General features: G+C 38.8%; 1 protein-coding gene across 4 annotated transcripts; it reads right to left on the reverse strand.

The window, feature by feature from the left end:
* Positions 1-326: 326 nt before the first annotated feature.
* On the reverse strand, positions 327-12,666 carry LOC120109084 (uncharacterized). Of its 4 annotated transcripts, XM_088712148.1 has the most exons (9): positions 11,165-12,664; positions 10,300-11,005; positions 10,119-10,220; positions 9,811-9,963; positions 8,304-8,467; positions 1,663-1,810; positions 1,322-1,444; positions 1,136-1,223; positions 327-744 (listed from the first exon to the last, which is right to left on the reverse strand). In XM_088712148.1, the coding sequence occupies exons 1-9, from the start codon at positions 12,451-12,453 to the stop codon at positions 578-580; spliced, it is 2,940 nt and encodes a 979-aa protein (XP_088568274.1). In that variant the 5' UTR covers positions 12,454-12,664; the 3' UTR covers positions 327-577. The 4 variants fall into 4 exon arrangements, 3 of the variants coding, with proteins under 3 accessions (XP_088568274.1, XP_038978747.1, XP_088568286.1); XM_039122819.3 differs by having other exon boundaries at positions 10,300-12,663; XM_088712160.2 differs by lacking the exons at positions 327-744; positions 1,136-1,223; positions 1,322-1,444 and having other exon boundaries at positions 1,677-1,810; positions 8,172-8,467; positions 10,300-12,666.
* Positions 12,667-17,716: the final 5,050 nt, after the last annotated feature.

Genomic DNA, 17,716 nt, shown 5'->3' on the forward strand with positions numbered 1-17,716 from the left:
CTACGGGCTGCCCTTCGATGTCATTCGTGTCATGATGTCCGAACCAAAATCATGCACCATTGTTTAGCTCTGCGCAAGACAGCAGCAAAACGGACAATTCTTGATATCTAACATCTCGGCCAGCGGCAGAGTCTCAGTGCTCCTCTCGCTTTGTATTCAACAACTGCCCACGGCTTCGGGCACGCACTCTTAATTCTTAAAGTTCGGTTGAATTAGAAGCTGATCTGACAATTCAAACAAACCCTGAGGTATCTTCATCTCTCAACATGAAAAAGAGGGGGAGGAGGCGAAAAAAGAAAAAGTCCACACAAGATGAGCAGCATCAGTTTTATCAGGAAGCAAGGGCTGACATTTGCGTCGCATTAACCCATATCACTATCTCCCAAATATTGAGATAAAAAATCTGCCTGTTTGTTTTGTACAGAAGCCAACCACTTCAACTTCTAGCACAGGATGGCAGACACAGCTACGTCCCGGCATTTCGAAGGGTGCTTACAATGAGGGATCCTACCCCGCACCACTCGAACTGTACATACTTCTTCTCATTTCACATATGCCTGAATCCGGCAACTGCCTGTTACTTGATATTGATTGATGCTGCTATGGCACGCAGTTCCTTAGCAATCTCGGAGAAGGATGGCCTCGAAGCAGGATCAGTTGACCAGCATCTCTCCATCAATGACCTCCATAAAGGGTCGCACCAGGTCGGTATCTCAGGCCGCAGGTCACCCTTAATTATACCAGCTGGAAGCATCACCAGTGAATATCAGATCAGCAAATGGGGAAGAACATTTACTATTGTTGACATGATATAAGCAAATTTTCATTCTTTATGTCTTCCATATACTGCCAGTTATGATAAGTACGGCATCTCAAGCATTTTTCTCAAATTATTGAATATGCATAGCAACATCGAATAAATCTGACAACCAAGTTCAAGAAACTGACCCAAAATATTTATAGCAAACATGCACCAGCATCGATGATGAAAACAAAATTTGCTAGCCATAGACAACCCACGGAGAACTGCCTGTTTTATTTTATGTCTATAGATATATTTATCTTTCAAATTTTCTTCTGCAATGTGAAAATAGAGAAATAATTCTGAAAAGATGGGATAAAAAAGGATGATTACCTATTATATCCTCAAAATGCATGTTCTCATATGGTTCTTCCCCAGTTAAAAGTTCCCACATGACGATCCCAAATGAATATACATCCACCTGCAGGAAAGGCAAAAATGAGAATAAATCTCCTACCATTTTGTGCCAAAGGAATGTCATGCTAACAGTCTAACAGTTACCACCAAAACTAGGAGTACCTTCTCTGTCACCATGCTGTCTTCACAAGTCAAAAGCTCAGGGGCCATCCAAGGAATACTTCCTCGAACCCCACCAGAAACTAACTTTTGCCGTTTCACCTTTGACAAGCCTAAGTCTCCTATCTGATATTATATGCATTATATTAGAACGACGATATGCAAGCCCAACAAATAATATAGCTAATAAATAGTCACAAAGCTGATTCACTTAGTGCACTGTTCTATAATCTTTATATATTCATAAATGCACAAGTACCAAATTACATTTTTGTATAAATGTGCACATGAATACGCCAAACTAGCATAGAATAGAGAATATATATATTATCATGTTTGATTACCTTGCAAACTGGTCTCTGGGGATCCCTCATATTTACCAATAAGTTATGAGACTTCAAATCAAAATGAACAATATTTTTCTCATGAATGTACTCCATGCCAAATGCAGCATCCATCGCTATAATAAGCCTCTTCCGACGATCAACAGTTCTGTAAAACAGCAAAATTATGGAAGGTGGAAGCTATCCAAATACAAAGGCAACATAGTACATCAAATATTTCAATATACATTGTAGAGGAATACAGACCCTCATTGTTGAATGGTTAGATAGAATACATACTAGATAGTGAGCGGGTCCTACTACAATCCCAAAGCATGAAAACCAAAAGCATAATGTCATAAGCAAATAAATATGCAGACGAACTTCTAGCACACAATTAAAAAAAATTGGACTTATTGATTTGGTAATTATCTAAAAGTTTAGACTAGACCAAACAACTTTTAGCACATAGTTATGAAACTTCTAGCAAAATAATGCACCATCTTATCACCCCTTGAATAGTCAGACAAATTTGGAGCAGACCAAGCGACCTTCCCTACCACTCCCACCATATCTTTTCATGCCTCATAGTGTTATCAACAAAGGTCAACTCCCCCAATGGCTGGCACTCTGCAAGCAATTAGTGTGGACCTCCCTAGTCCCCCTTTCAGAAAAGCAAACATTGCAATTTTATCATTGACTTAGGCCTAGTTTAGATTGCAGAGCTTTCACTGGTAGAGCTTTTAATAAAAAGTTGTTTACCACATGGTAACTACATTTCTGAGGTGCTATAGAACTTTAACATCTGTTTGGTAACCAGACTAAGAATGCTTTTAGTATCAACAAATAATAATAGAAGGCATTATATAATGCTTTCAATTGTGTAATTGTTTCTACTATCAAAATTTTTATTATACAATATTCTTAATTTATAAATTATTGATTTTGATATTTAACCTAAATAATATAAGAAATAATATATTTTTAATTATATTATACAATATAGCAATATTTTATCATGTTATTATACTATAATAATAATAATAACAACATATAATATAATAAAATGATATTATTATTTTAGTATATTATTAATTTATTATAGTATTATATTATAAGATTATTGTGTTATAATAATATTATTAATTATAATAAAATAATAGTAATGATAATTATGTGATGTGATATGATGGTATAATAATACTATACCATCAAAAACTATAATTTTTAAAGTATTGTTAACTTATCAAATATTTCTAAATTAATTTTAAAAAATTCTCATTGCCAAGGCTGAACTCGAGCGTCTCATAAAAAATAGTTTCCGACACATCTTAGGTATAACTTTTACCCAAAAGCTACAAATTGGAACTTTCCTTAGGAGACTTCTTACTTCTTAGCTTTTGGAAGGAGCCAGAAAGCTGTTTCAAAATTTTTACCAAATATCTAAAAATTACCCAAAAGAGTTCCTAACCCTATAAGAAGTACTTTTTGGCCCTTCAAAAGTAATGCCAAATGAAGCCTTATAGCACTTTATCATGGGCTAAATTATATAAAAGTCTTCATCAAAAGTCCATCTCAAGAAAGAAAGCGAAATACTCTACCATTTGCCGAAAGACAATACTTTTGTATACTGATTAAGCAATTAAATGACAATTAGGAGCAAGATCAATGTTAATGACAATTCTGGGCTTTTCATGGCTATGGTGGATGGAAACTTTTTCTCTCTTTTATCCATGTTCATCATGCTGCTTCCTTAAAATCAAGAACTCAAGGGAGATATCAAACTTAACCAATGCCCCTACAAAGGGCAGACTACCTGTTCATAACCATCATCAAGAAATAAAAGAACCATTATCCTCCTTCAAAGGGGACACAACTTGCCAAGAGCAATGCCTTCATAGTTCAAAGGTTCAACATCAAGCAACTGTTGAGTTCACGCACCTCCTTTAGCTGGAGGAAGCACTCTATTCACCAAAAAGATTTAATACCAAATCCCCAAAGTTAGACCTGAGCCCTCATCAAACATGCTAATGCGCTGCAACTCCAAGCAATCTTTGCTTCTTGTCAATGCAGTGCCCTCTTACAAATCCAACATATGACTAGGTGCCCACATTACTTGCCGATTCGCCCACTTTTAAGTATTTAAAAGAGCGAATAAATATTATTTTCTAGCCACAAATCAAGGTCTCACTTTGAGGGAATAAATTGATCTCCACCAACAAATTACTGTGCGCTGGGGAACTTAAAATCTTGTAGTTAGAGAAGGCATTGTTAGACACCTAGTTAGAAAGACAAGCTTTACCACAAGGCTCCAAAAAGAAGATATAATCAGTTGCTAGTTTATCTGCCAGGGAATTTCTTTTCCGGAGTAGGGACATCCTAATCTTCAAGAGCAGCTGAACCATGATTCGATTGATAGTGTCGATTTTCAGTCATCGAGTTGATCACCACATGGTAATGCAAAAGGTATGATAGACAAAATATGATGTCAACTTTGGGAGGGTGGGACAGTGTTGAGTTTCAACAGGACTTCACTGCAACATGGTAGTGCTAAAGCTATCAGCCAAGTTGTAGGTAAGAAGTTTTATCATAGGATATCCTTCTCAAGAAACAATGTTATGGACAGCGTGGATGAAGACTTAAATTCAGAGGTGAACTGGTTGGAACATTGCGAGAGGAGGCAATATAACTTCAACAATTTTACAACAGGTCAGATTGACTTTGAACAGGGACATGATTTCATTGAAATGGAATAGCGTCAGTTTTCTGTCAAAGAAGCAAATAAAATTTTGAGCCATGGTGGTCTGGTGGCAACTTATTCTGAAAAATTATGGGACTGTCATCTTCCATCCGAAGCACTGTCCTCCTGATTGATGATTCAGAATAGAGTTCTCTTAGGGGAGAATCTTTTGGAAAAATGATTCAATGGGCTATTTTTGTGTGTTATGCGCAAAAAACAGATTCAAACCACAAATCATCTGCTTTTCCACCGTGATTTGGCTTCTTCGGTCCAGGACCACTTTGGCAAGGTGCTTGGAATGGATGTTCTTCCTGAAGATCTTATGTCTATATGGACAACTAGGAGAAAGAGTAAAATCAAGAGTTGAAGGAAAGGGCAGGATGTCCTAGTTGTTAATTACTCAGTGCTAATGATTAGAAGAGAGCAATAATTAAAAAGAGGAAAGTATAGCAGATGTCATTGCAAAGATCAGGTTTCTGCCAACAAGTTGGTCGAGAGTGTGCAGTGAGAAGAAGCTTTTGAAAATTATGCCTACTGTCCAACTTGTTATGAGTAAGAAGTTGTATTTTGGAAAGTTGTTTCTTTTTCGGTGGCAAAAAAACACCGGTTGTATGTTGGGGTCATTTTCTTAGTGAACTGATGGGATTTGGCCCAATTTTCCTCTTTAAAAAAAAAACTTTGTCTCAGACATGTTTAAGCACACACCTAATATGTATGACATCCTGTAGTTTCTGTTTACATATTTCATATATATGTCTAGATAAATTTGGAATTGAAATTATCTTTTGATATAAGCTTTTCAGACCTTCTAACATCAAAATTTATCATTGCACATCATATCATTCTGTGCTATCAATTTACTGAAAAGATGTCAGCTTACCATAAGTAGCCTGCTTGAACACCATGTAACTGCTGTGAGACAGCCAAACACGTGTCTGGGTCTAAAATACTTAGATATTGAAATGGAGATTAAAAAATATGGCTCAGCATCTTCCAAAAACATGGTAAATACACGTGCTCGGTATGCTTTTAGATGAATGTATATTTACTGAAATGCAGGGCACTGAAAAATGTCAGTTAGCATAAGATGCAGTTATACAATATACAGAAATATTTGGTGAATGAGAGTTAGGAAGAGCAGAGAGAGAGAGAGAGAGAGAGAGAAGAGGAGGGAGGGAGGAGAAAGAGAGATCCCATGAATTTGACAGTTGTTGTAAATGTTGTTCCATTCTGTCATTGTCTCTTGTACATGAAATATAGCATGCTAAGGAAAAAGCTGGTTACCACCATGAGATAAAAAAGGTGGAGCTCTACTGGGTGCCTGCATAATGCATAAGTCATACCACAAAACTTGCTGGTTAAATCCAAATTTGGCTAGGTTTACTTGGTATATAGCTTAGAGCACTCTGTTCTGCATTCCCATGTGCAAGGTACACATATATGGTGGATATGACCATTTCTCATTAATCAGGTCAACTTGACCATAATCTGAGTCCTGGTGGATGGACAAATATAAATCACTATAGACAGTCTGATACATTCTTATTAATTCATATGCCTCTCAGTTTAAAACTAAACTCTTCAGCGTAATTAGACCATAAAATGACTGAAGTTCTACATAACTGCAACTAATACAACTCATTTAAGTTATGATACCTCCCATGGTGCTAATCCATGAACAGCAAGAAACTAGTTCTACATGAAGTCGACGAAACTTAATGGCATATAGATACCGAGTTTTACTTCCTTTAGCCATCTAGACATATTTTTACAATTTACTAGTAACCAAGCACATGCAATGCATGTTATTAGAAAAAAGATACATGAGTATAAATAAAAATATTATATTAAACAAAATAAAAGTAAATAAATGAAATTTCATAGAACTGATTATAAAATTGAATACAAACTTTAAAACAAACTTTAAAATTATGGACAACTTTAAACTGAATAGAATTGAATACATAAAATTGATTATAAAATGATGCTAAAAAAACAAACTTTAAAACAAAAAATAAACTAATTTCATAGAACTGATTGCTAAAGAAAAACAAGAAACAAATAAGAGGAAAAAATACAAAATGAAAAGTGTTGACATAAAATTTTCTATGGTAGGTCTTTAGATTTTTCTCCTAAATTAAATAAAGCATTAAAAAATAAAAATAGCACAGAAAGCACATGGTTGGATTTTGAGGTGATACAAAAGATCATCTTGAGTGTGTGATTGGAAAGACAGAGAGGAGAGAAAGGAGATCCACCGCCAACTTTGACAGATTTGATGTGATAAAGGGAAAGATAAATTAGAACAATTTAGCCTATTTTATTTTTGAAAATGAAGTGAGGTTGAAACTTGGAAAGGAGAGAGGGGCCGAAATCAAGAAAAACAACGAGACTATTCAACTTTTTTCCCCAAAAATAATAGAGAGAATCCATTTTCTTTCCAAAAAAGAGAGAATCCAACCAAAATTGTAATTGAGAAGATCTGGTAGAATTTATTCTCAAGAAATAAGAGTTAAAGCTCTTTATCTTAAAAGATAGAAAATTTCATTGTGTGCTAGATGGCTTAGGATGTAAAAGAAAATTAATTTTTTTATATCTCTTCCGTTAATTTTTTAGACATTGTTTCATAATGCAGTACATAAGACAATATATGTAGCTAAATATGCATATGCAGTCCCCTGACCACAGCATACAACCAATACACGACTACCATATGCAACCGAGCTGCATATGGGCCAAAGAGAATTTGCTTAGCACTTTGTGGACACATGCAATAGAAGTAGCATTGTCCTGCTGCATATGCAACCTACTTATCATTATGCAACTGCATAACTAGCCCTTTTAGTATTGTGTAGCCATGTATGTAGCCACTCTTATTGACGCCCATGCGAATAAAGCTTAGTTGGAAGGGGGTTTCAAGCTGGTTGGGGGCCTCTATTATTCACAATGTTAATATATTATATCCTATAATTATTTCTACTAAAAATCAGGTAGTAAATAGCAAGCACTAATTGCTAAATTTTATTGTTACTAATATTGATATTACATATAAAAAATAATAAAAAATATAGAGTATATAGCATATTTTATTCATTTATAAATATTAAAAAAAAATAACAGCACATGCACTTGTATACGTGGCCTGCATAATGTATGTGCACCATACGATCCCTTGACCACCCACATACTGCACGACGTGCACGTGCTCCCTAGAACATTATTTTTAAAATATGGAAGATATTTTTATTTTTTTAGTTGAATGCATTTTAATATTGAAATATGGGTATTTTGACACAAAAGTTGATAGACATAATCAATAGGGAATATTCGTTGTATTAGAAATGTTTTAATAATATAGTAAAGACTGCTACACAAAAATGATAACAGATGTCACACCTCCATTGTGTTTTAAAACGAAATTAATGTTGTCTTTTTACAAAATTAAAAGAATTATCATGATTCAGCTCTTTCTAAAGTAATTTTAATAAATTCTGGTTTGCATCATTCAATTTATTCCAATATTATTAGAAATTGAAGAATAATTTGTTTTTGAAATAATAATAACTTGTAACAAGGAATGGTTAGTACCATGTATTTGCTTGAATCTTTCAATTATTACTTTCTGCAATAGACAGCTGTAGGTAAGAAAAGCAGACAAGTAAAGCAAACAGTGACCGTCAGTATTCTGTCAATATATATATTTATGTATGTTTCTATGTATGTAGGTATATGTATATGTATATGCATGTATAGTCTAATCAATACAGAACAGGAAACAATGAAAGTGTACCTATCTTTTCTTTTCAGAACTTGTTTTAGGGAGCCATTCACCATGTATTATGTTTCTATGTATGTAGGTATATGTATATGTATATGCATGTATAGTCTAATCAATACAGAACAGGAAACAATGAAAGTGTACCTATCTTTTCTTTTCAGAACTTGTTTTAGGGAGCCATTCACCATGTATTCTGTGACTGTAGCCAAATTTGTCACCGGGCCATCTGTAACCACACCATAAAATGCAACCACATTTGGGTGGTGAAGTTGACCCAGCAAACAAGCCTCTTTGCAGAAGTCTGTGACCTGTCATTCATGTAAAAGTTCAACTGCAATGTCCAAGCACATACATGCCCATAAATATAAGAAATTAAATAATCAATAAAGCCAAGTACACCAGTCACTAGTCAGTAAGGGCAACAGGCTCACAAACACTCCTGACTAAATTCATATCATGATTGAAGTGGTTCCGTGACTAAATTCATGCCATGATTGAGGTGGTTCCGTGACTAAATTCATGCCATGATTGAGGTGGTTCTGCATCTGTGTTTAGAAACATAGCTTGGCTAACTTGAGTGACCAGACTCAGACATAATGGCAAATGAGGTATATACTAGAATGATCAATATTGCCACAGGGAAACTCACTTTTATCTGTGAATGTGTTGAGAAGAAATTTACCAAACTGGCAAATGAATCAGCTCAATCCATTATGGTGATATGCCCTGATTCTAATAGATGGTACCAATAAAGAAGGGGATACCAATAAAGAAGGGCCAAAAGAGCATAGGTGAAACCAATAGAAATTCTGATTTTCATGAGAACTTACCTACACCAAGTTGTGTAAAACATACATGACGAATAAGAGGCACATAATGTGTGTGCAACCTACATGCACGCATGCATGATACATGCATACATCAATCATAAAATAGTTGCCTAATTATGTAATTTACTTTTTCCGGTCATAATATCTTCTTTTGACAAGCAAGCAGTATCATCTGTAGAAATTAAAGGTCAAAATTGGTTCAGTTGAAAAATCAGCTTTTTTTCCAATGCTCTTAACCAAACTTCTTAAAACAATTTATATAGTTTAGTTATTCATTTTTCATAGAATTTTCTGGATATGATCTCCATAGTTTGAGTAAGGCTGCCAAACAACTTGAGTCATCAACTCTAAAAGCTACATTGTAAACTTAGAACTCAAATAGAATGTCCAAGCACTGGTCCATACACTTCCAAGTGATGTTCAAGATGGACATTCAACAGGTTTGGCTAAGTAGGATTACCAAGACAAGTGCTGGTATTAAACATTTGCAATAAGGATCGCTATTTTTTTGGTAATAATCTATTTATACAGAACAAGATATATTTGGCAGTTCTGAGGTCCTTTTTCTCTTTTTTGTTGTTAAAGAAGAAGGTTGAGATCAAGGTTTGCCATCTCGGTACTGAACCCTGTATTAGTATCATCCTATTACAATATCGGTACACAGTACGGTATGAGACGGCAAGGCATACCGAGTATCGATGCGGTACGAGATGGCAAGACATACCGAGTATCGGTACAGTACCAGACTGTGTACCGATTCAATACTAGTATGATACAGTACCGACCGGTACGGCAAATCTTAGCTGAGATAGAATAATCACCATGCGCTCTTCTCCCAATTCACCACCGGCAAAGCAGCTTCGCTTTAGACGCTTGATTGCAACATCAGAACCCTTCCATTTACCATAGAAAACAGTTCCATATGTACCCACTCCCAGCTCTCGTATTTCTTCCAGATCAGAATTTTTTATCATCTGCCAATTGAAAAAAGGAAAAGAAAACAAAGAAAGAAAGGCTTGATGAAAACTAATAGTATCCAAATTAAAACTCAGAGTTTATTGCTTTGACTTTGGAGAAAGGCAGAAAAAGATCATTGAGTTTTGAAAACTGAAGATGAGGCGTTGTTTACCTGCAGCTCTTGCATAGCCAAATGAGGATAAACTGCTGAAACTTTACTGATAGTTTCGTTTGCTTCCTTGGAGCATATGCTTGTGGATCCGGACACATCAGACTGCCAGAATAAATTATTCAGTTAATTAAGCCAATGAAATTATATGCATAATAAATTATTGAGATAGATTGAAGAATACCTTCTCTTCCACATAAGTAGGGGACAGCATGGTCTCGTGGTCCTGCTTAATATAGGCAAGTTCTTTCTCTGTGCCATGAGATACCAGTGCCACCAATGAGCTCAATGGCTGTGACGACTCCCAAAGTAATCTTGGCCCAAATGCATTCTCTTTACTTGTTTCTCCAGCTATATTTCCAACAAGTCGCCCCGAGATGAAAGGATTCTCCTCTATCAGATGCACGTTATTTAGTTGGAGCCCTGTTTCATCCTTTGGCGGTGATGCAATAACACTGGGAGCAAAGTCATCAGATTCTAGCAGATTGTTGCTATTATCAGATGAAGCCGGTGCTGACGGATGAGCTTCGGTAGCAGAAGATAATGATAAAGCATGCATGGGAAGATCCAATGGGGCTTTAATGTCAGAAAGATTGATGACAGAAGTATCATAGATTGATGACTCTACAGGTTCAAAGATGTCATCCAATTTAGCAACAATATCAGACTGTGGCATCATGTTGATTTTTCTCAACTTCACATCAACTTCTTCTACATCCTTTCTTAGCAGGCCATATGAAAAGGACAAAATTGAAAGTGCTGCATTAGCATTATTTCTCTTGTCTGGTTCCAAAAAGCCTGAGTTGTTATCCAAATCGTAAGAGCTGTTTGCATGGACAACGTCACAGTATGCGCTCTCATCACACTGAACTGGGCAATGGTTCGCATCACTGAAAGGATTGTTTCGATAAGGTGCATGAGAATGAGTATTTGGCTTTGCTATCCTAGATTTGCTTAAAAGATTATCCCTAATGCTCATGGTGTCTGAATGGAGAGAGGGGCTAATGCCAACATCATCTGGCTGGTCTAAACAGTTATAGTTTACTGACCTCCCTTGAAGTTTCTGCGGTTCGAATCCCACATCTGGAAGATCACCCTGTCCTGGCATTGGCCGCAATCTTTGTTCTCTCAATACACCTCTATTGCTCCCAAAGTTTATTGGCTTTGTCAGTTGGGTTTGATGAGCTCTTGGCACCACAAACTTTGAAAAACTCAATCTTGGCAAGCAAAACTTCCCATCACAGAATTGCTGGGCTGCAACATCATTCAATCCGATCCAACAACCACACATATTACATGGACCAGTGCCATGGAATCTATTGTGCTGACCACCACACTGATGATTTTTAGTCATGCAATGAGATAAGTCAGAATGTCCATCACTTCCGCTGTAAAGTTGGGACTGAAACACCCCCCTATATGATTGATTGCCCAAGGAAACAGGTGCAAAGCAAGTCTTGACAGTAGCATGATCAGCCTTCCATGGGAAAACATTCTCTCTGTTCGTGTTCCTAGCAGTATAATTCTCAGTTTTTCTCGTGTATGGTGCAGAGGTATAAGGACCGGAAGATTGGACATCATGACTGTCGACTTGGCCAAGACTGGAGGCAGCTCCACCTGATTGGTCGAATCCAACCCCGCAGACAGAATCTTCCTTGAATCCATTTAGGGAAACCCGATTAAGACTTTCAGGATTCCCGAACCCCGGAGAACGGGCCGTCGAAACACCAAAATATTGGATCCCATTCTCGTGGGTGGTCGTAATTTGAGTCCGAAACACCTTGCTACCCAGAGATTCACAGGAATCCCCGCATGTTTTTCCGAAAGTCCTTGCAGTCAGATCTCCTAAGGCATCCCCTCCATCAAAAGTCTTTCTCTCCCCGACGGGAACTCCTAGTTGAGAACAAGAACCAGTACGAGTACCAGAGGTAGGGTTTCTCGGCCAAACGTACCCGGCAAGGGAGGGCGTCACGTCGCAGAGGAACACACGGAGGCGATATGCCTTCCCGTGGGCGGCGAGCCGATCGTGGTTGCGAACCATGATCCGCACGTCTTCGTCGTTACTGATCGAGATCAGCTCCGGCTGAGACGAGGGAGATTCCGGGAGGTGGTACTTGAGTGAGAAGGAGCAGTCGGGACAGAGCTCGGAGAGCCTGGAAACGAGCTTAGATAGGCCGATGCCGCGGCGGTCGACGGAGATGATCCGGGACTCTCCGCCGACGTAGCGGAGCTCGCCGGAGGGGTGACGAGGGACGAAGGCTCCGCCGAAGCTACAGCGAAGCCTTAGCTTCTGAGGGGACGGCGGCTTCTTGGAGCGAGGAGGAGCAGGTTCTTTCATGGCGAGAGATGGGAGGGTTAGGGTTAGGGTTTCACAAAGCGAGCGAACGAGGGCGAGGGCGAGGGCGAGGGCGAGAGAGAGAGAGAGAGAGAGAGAGAGAGGAAGAAAGGATGAGGGAGCGAAGAGCGACGGAATCTCGTGAAGCAGGCTCTGGCTTATTTATAGGGTTGGGTAGAAGAGGTAATTTAGGTTCGCCCTTCGATTTTGGCTTTAATTTCAACAGCGCCCTAACCCGGCGAGATGGAAAACTCCGGAAATTATTTAGCGTGGGGGAGCAACCTACCCCAGATTGGAAAGTCGATTTAAAATACAGGTTCTAATCAGTTCAGCCGGCCCAGACGTTTAAAGATTCCGATTAATTCATAACTGTGCTTTGTGGTCACAATATTGCAGCAGCTAAATTAAGTTTGTAATTAACGGCCATCATTTGGTCTTTGTCATGTCAAACAAAAACATAGCATTCATAAAAATTTAACATTACCAGCTTGCGATTAACAGTGTTTATTGTAATGATTAACGTTCTATTGATTCTCAAATTAGGTTCAGATCCAAAGGAGCTTTTCCGGCTGGACGAGCCCCCAAAGCAGGGGTAATTCGGAAATTGTGGCATTATAGAGGGGCGTTTGGTGGACGGAGGGCACTTTTCGGTAGTGGGGAAGATCGGATCCTCTATCTCCGGATCTGTGGGGCCCTGACGAGGAGAAAATCCTCGCCCCGTCGCTTTGTAGGCCGATCCATCAATAGACACGAATCTATCAGTCGCGTTAAGGAATAATCTACGGTGGGAACTGGACAAGGGAGCAAATGCGGTCCCAGGTGATGATGATTGAGAGAGCTTTAGAAGAAGAATAGCATTAGTTTTTTTTCTCTCTCTCTTTCTTCTCTTTGAATATTTGGAGGCCGATGGCCATTGGCTAATTAAAGGTGTACGAGGAGCATGTCCGATGCGTATCGGCTAAATCCAAGAGTCTTAATTGGTTAGGTTCTTTTTGCGAGGGGGACAGCCAGGATTCGTGCATGTTTGCTGAGTGTTTGTAAAATTTTCTATTAATGTTGAATTATTGCCACATTACCAATAAATATTTGATAATACATTCCAAAATAGTATATCCCCAAACAGTAAAATAACAAAAATATAAAATCACGATTAATGAGTCATGTAGCAGTGCTATTAAAATATAAAACTTGACATAATTCCTTTTTTTAAAAAAAAGCAGGAGAAAACTCCACTTATGTTATTATAAAAATAAAGAAGCATTATATACAAGATCTTTAGGCAAAAACAAGAAAGATTAAGCATTTGACCAAACAAGAAGTGAATGGTAAAGATAACAATTGAAGGTTTTGATACGGTGGTGTGATGCATTTTGATAGTCTTGCCAGTATCTTTTTTCATACTCGGTCAATGGAAACACTACTTTACTAGAGTGATAATGTTATCCCGACCAAATTGTTGGCCAGACCATTTACTTATAGCTCCTAATTTATTTCGTTGCGCGTAAAAATCTCCACAATTACTCTTAGAGAAAGAAAAAAAAAAAACTTCTTGCAATGCTAGGGTAGTTCCAACCTTCTCCAATGCCTTCTAAATTTTGAGAAAATAAGGATTATAGAGCTTGGACTTTAGCTGATGCCAGAGTGCCTAGGACACATGTAATGTTACACGAGTCGGAAGTTCCGACCGCCCAGATCACGAGTCCCTTACGTATATGTTTCGAAACTCGACATGAGTTTTATTTTGTTAGAAAATTTTGATATTAGTTGATTATAGAGAATTTTAATTTTTATGAACTTTTTTTTAAGAACTTTTGATATTATTAGGAAAGTTAATAATTAGGATCCTTGGAGTTAGAATAGGACTTAGAATTCCATATTAGAAAGTTGAAGAATAGAGTCTCATTGTATTACTTATAAATATCCCCATTGGGGCTCCTCTTGTAAGCAAACTTAAGATCCTTGAGTGGTGAAAAATTTATTGAGAAAATTATTCTTCTCTTGCCTTCTCTCTATTTTCTCTCTCTCCTCTCTCTTGATGAATTCTTAAGATTTGCTGATGAACATAGTGCGAGTTGTATCCTTTGGAGTGGCTAGTTAAGAAGGTGTTTTGACCTTGGAAGAGAGGAACCCAACCCTACTTTTATTCCAACTACACGTTACATTGCACATGCCACATTAGGATTTCTATCTCATCACAATCAATGGCATAAACATATTCTTTCTCCTTTGAGTTTTTAATTTAAGTTTAACGTCTCCCCGACATCATAAACTTTCTTTAGAAGTTCAAATAACACAAAGCTTCATGATCGAAGTGGAGCATGAACTCCCTATGGATGAGCTAGTGCCTCAAAGTCTGGATCATGACATAGAACTCAATATTGTATGTGGAATATCCCTTATGGTATCACCGAGTTATTTCGCTATTTCGCTGAAGTATGTCATTAGACTAATGATTCCTTCTATCATATCCTGAGAAACATCCTATGAGAACTTGAACACTCTTCCAAAGTCAAGCAAGTGCAGAATCAATGCTTCAGACTTTTTGTTGCTTGATGTCTTCAAAGGTTCCATCAGCAGACAAATTCTAGTTAAATTTTCCTTCCTTTATGCAGATAGCCATTAAAGCAATCATGGTGCTGAAGTTATGGATGAACTAGTGGTAAAGAATAGCTAATGACTTCATCGATGTGAACTTTCCAAGATCCGTCCTTGGGGATGAGCAAGGTTGGGACTCCACACGAGTTGAGACTTTCTTGAATAAAGCCTTTGTTCAACCATTCTTTTGCCTCCTACTCCATGTTCGGCGGGGCTCATGCGGCAATGCAGAAGATTTGGCAATGGCACTTCAAGGGCTAAAGTCAATGGCATGCTTATCTAGTAGGGGCCCTCGCGGATCACATCCTCCATATCAACTAGTCTGGAAGAAAAATACACCGATGCGATAATATTGCAAAATTAATGAGACATGGCTAGTGATTGGTAATTTTGTGATGAGAATGGGCGGGCTTTCATGGCCCGCAAACAGGTTTGGGCTGGCCCCGTACCTAACCCGGGCTCATACCCTGCCCAGAACCTATATCTCTTTTTTCCAGCCCGTGGCGGCTACAGTTCACGAACCCAAGCTAATGCTTTATTACAGGTCAACATCACACCCAAGACTGAACCCAACAGACTTTGTCTTGGGCTTTTTTGGCCCATTTAAACAGAGCCAGAATCAATTTGAGCGTTTTATAAACGGAGTGCCCAAATCCCAAACCAACCCAATTCAACAACATTTTGGGCCTAACTTTAATAGCTAAACCGAACTCCAATGGCCAATCTAGCCCATCACTCTGGATGCAACCCAAGTTCTGGACTGATCACTCCTACATTTTGAGGCCTGAAAATTTCTCCAAGAAATATGTGATGCTTGTGGTGAATCATAAAAATGCTCGGTCAGGAATCTTCAAATACCAAGCTCTTATTGTGAATTAACTTCCCGAGTCTATTATGATGCAGCGTGTTTTCTCCTGGAAAATATCATTAAGGTAATAAGAAATGAGGGAGGACACCTTGAGTAGACGAGGGTGGTCTTGATGCGGATCTAGCAATCAATGTCATGCTTCTCCATGGAGGCATGACCCACTTACTGAGCTCGACCGCACCCATGTTGGTCGATGCATGGGGAGCAAACATCCACCATGGTGACCTGACCTCGCAACCCAGGAGCCAGCGAGCAGGGAAATTGTAGAGCAGGTCAACGCTTCATGGGGCTAACTTGTCCTAGAGGCACTCGTTTCTCAGGCATTCCATCGAACATTTCACGCATAGAGAACTGCACAAAAGAATGTCGATGCCACAACAATATTTGAGGGCAAGGGCATGAGTCTGCCGGCCTTTTCGGAAGGCGAGAAGGATGGAGGGGGCCTTCGGGAGGGTAGGAAAGGTGTGGTGGTTTGTTGAGGGATGGCTGCGTGGAATGCACGATGGTTTGAGGTCAGGGAGTAAAGTTTTCGAGGGTCGCCGGAGCTGACGAAGCTCCGGAGGGCTGCGGAAGCAGCTGACTAGAGCTCGGGATGATCGTTGAAGCCACTGATCGGAGGGCTGGCATCCGTCGATTGGGAGAACTGGAGCCCGCCAGAGGAGTGAGAGAGATCGAAACATTGGTTGGACCAGGTCCACCATATCAGCTGTAGACCGACAAACCAGGATCCAACACGTGTAAACGGCCAAAGCGAAGGGGTCCCAATTTCGAACCCATGTTCCGTTTGCGCTGGCTCCCCCATTCTCTCCGTTCGCTCCAGCCCCCACTTTCTCCTTTGTCCCCGGCCTTGGAGCTCGTGCCCACGGTGAACGGGAGCTAGGTTTTTTTTTTTTTTTTTTTTTTTTTTTTGCGCACCGGTGTCTCACGACATTCAGGTATGAGTACGCTACGAAAAATCAAAATATAAAATATGGGCTAGTCTGCGGAATGAAGTCAGTGCCATTCCAAAAAAAAAAAAAAAAAGCCCCATAATAATATGCTACGGAGGAGACGATCTCGTCTGATCTGGCATGTCCATTATCCGATCTATCCAATCATTGCGGCCGAATCATTTTTGACTTTTCTTTCTCCTTTATTCGTAACGCGAAGCGAAACTCCTCCCGAGCACCATAAAAAAGAATGGAAATCATCTTACCGAGCACGAATCACAAAAAAAAGGACCAAGTGAGAGGAAATGAAAAGAAGGTTAATTCCATGCCAGCGAGTCTTCCTCGTCTCTTTGTCCTGTCCCCCCACCCCCCCGCGGGCCCAAAGAAAACACGGGTGGTTCTCTGCCTTGGATCATTTCCAGCCTTGGTTATTTTGTTTTACTAGAGAAAGTGGTCACAGAACGTTCGCGGACCACATGTTTCCACACAGCCATACGAGTCTGGTTATTTCTATCGTTCTAACGAAAATAGTAATACTCCATATGAAAAACCATATTGAATAATACATATACATTTATCAATTACTTCACCCTTGGTTGGTTCGTTGGAGACAAGAGCATCATCTTACTTGTTTTCTCTGAGTTTATTCTTCTCTCCTCTCAAATCATTTCACGATCCTATCAAAAAGTTTGTATTTACAATTTTCTAGCTTTGAAGTAAATGTTGTTTTCGTTTTTTTCTCCTAAAATGGATTTTGGATCTTTGTTTCACTACGTCTAGCCATGCCAGGCTTGGTGGAAATTCTCGATGCGCCCAAATTTGAAGGCTAGTTTGCATAAATGATGCAAAGTACTTGGGTTAAGAAAAAAAAAAA

Source organism: Phoenix dactylifera, chromosome 1 (assembly GCF_051530095.1).
Source record: "Phoenix dactylifera cultivar Ajwa chromosome 1, Ajwa_hap1_PhDact_Kaust_v1.1, whole genome shotgun sequence".
Classification (NCBI taxonomy): Eukaryota; Viridiplantae; Streptophyta; class Magnoliopsida; order Arecales; family Arecaceae; genus Phoenix; species Phoenix dactylifera.

What these genes read in the sequence shown, in the direction of transcription:
- LOC120109084 (XM_039122819.3), bottom strand. Translation starts at nt 12,453, where the DNA reads ATGAAAGAACCTGCTCCTCCTCGCTCCAAGAAGCCGCCGTCCCCTCAG. An exon ending in AATTGGGAGAAGAGCGCATG is followed by an intron (nt 8,468 to 9,810) that starts GTGATTATTCTA and finishes CATGAATGACAG; the next exon opens with GTCACAGACTTCTGCAAAGA. An exon ending in ACAGCATGGTGACAGAGAAG is followed by an intron (nt 1,224 to 1,321) that starts GTACTCCTAGTT and finishes CCTTTCCTGCAG; the next exon opens with GTGGATGTATATTCATTTGG.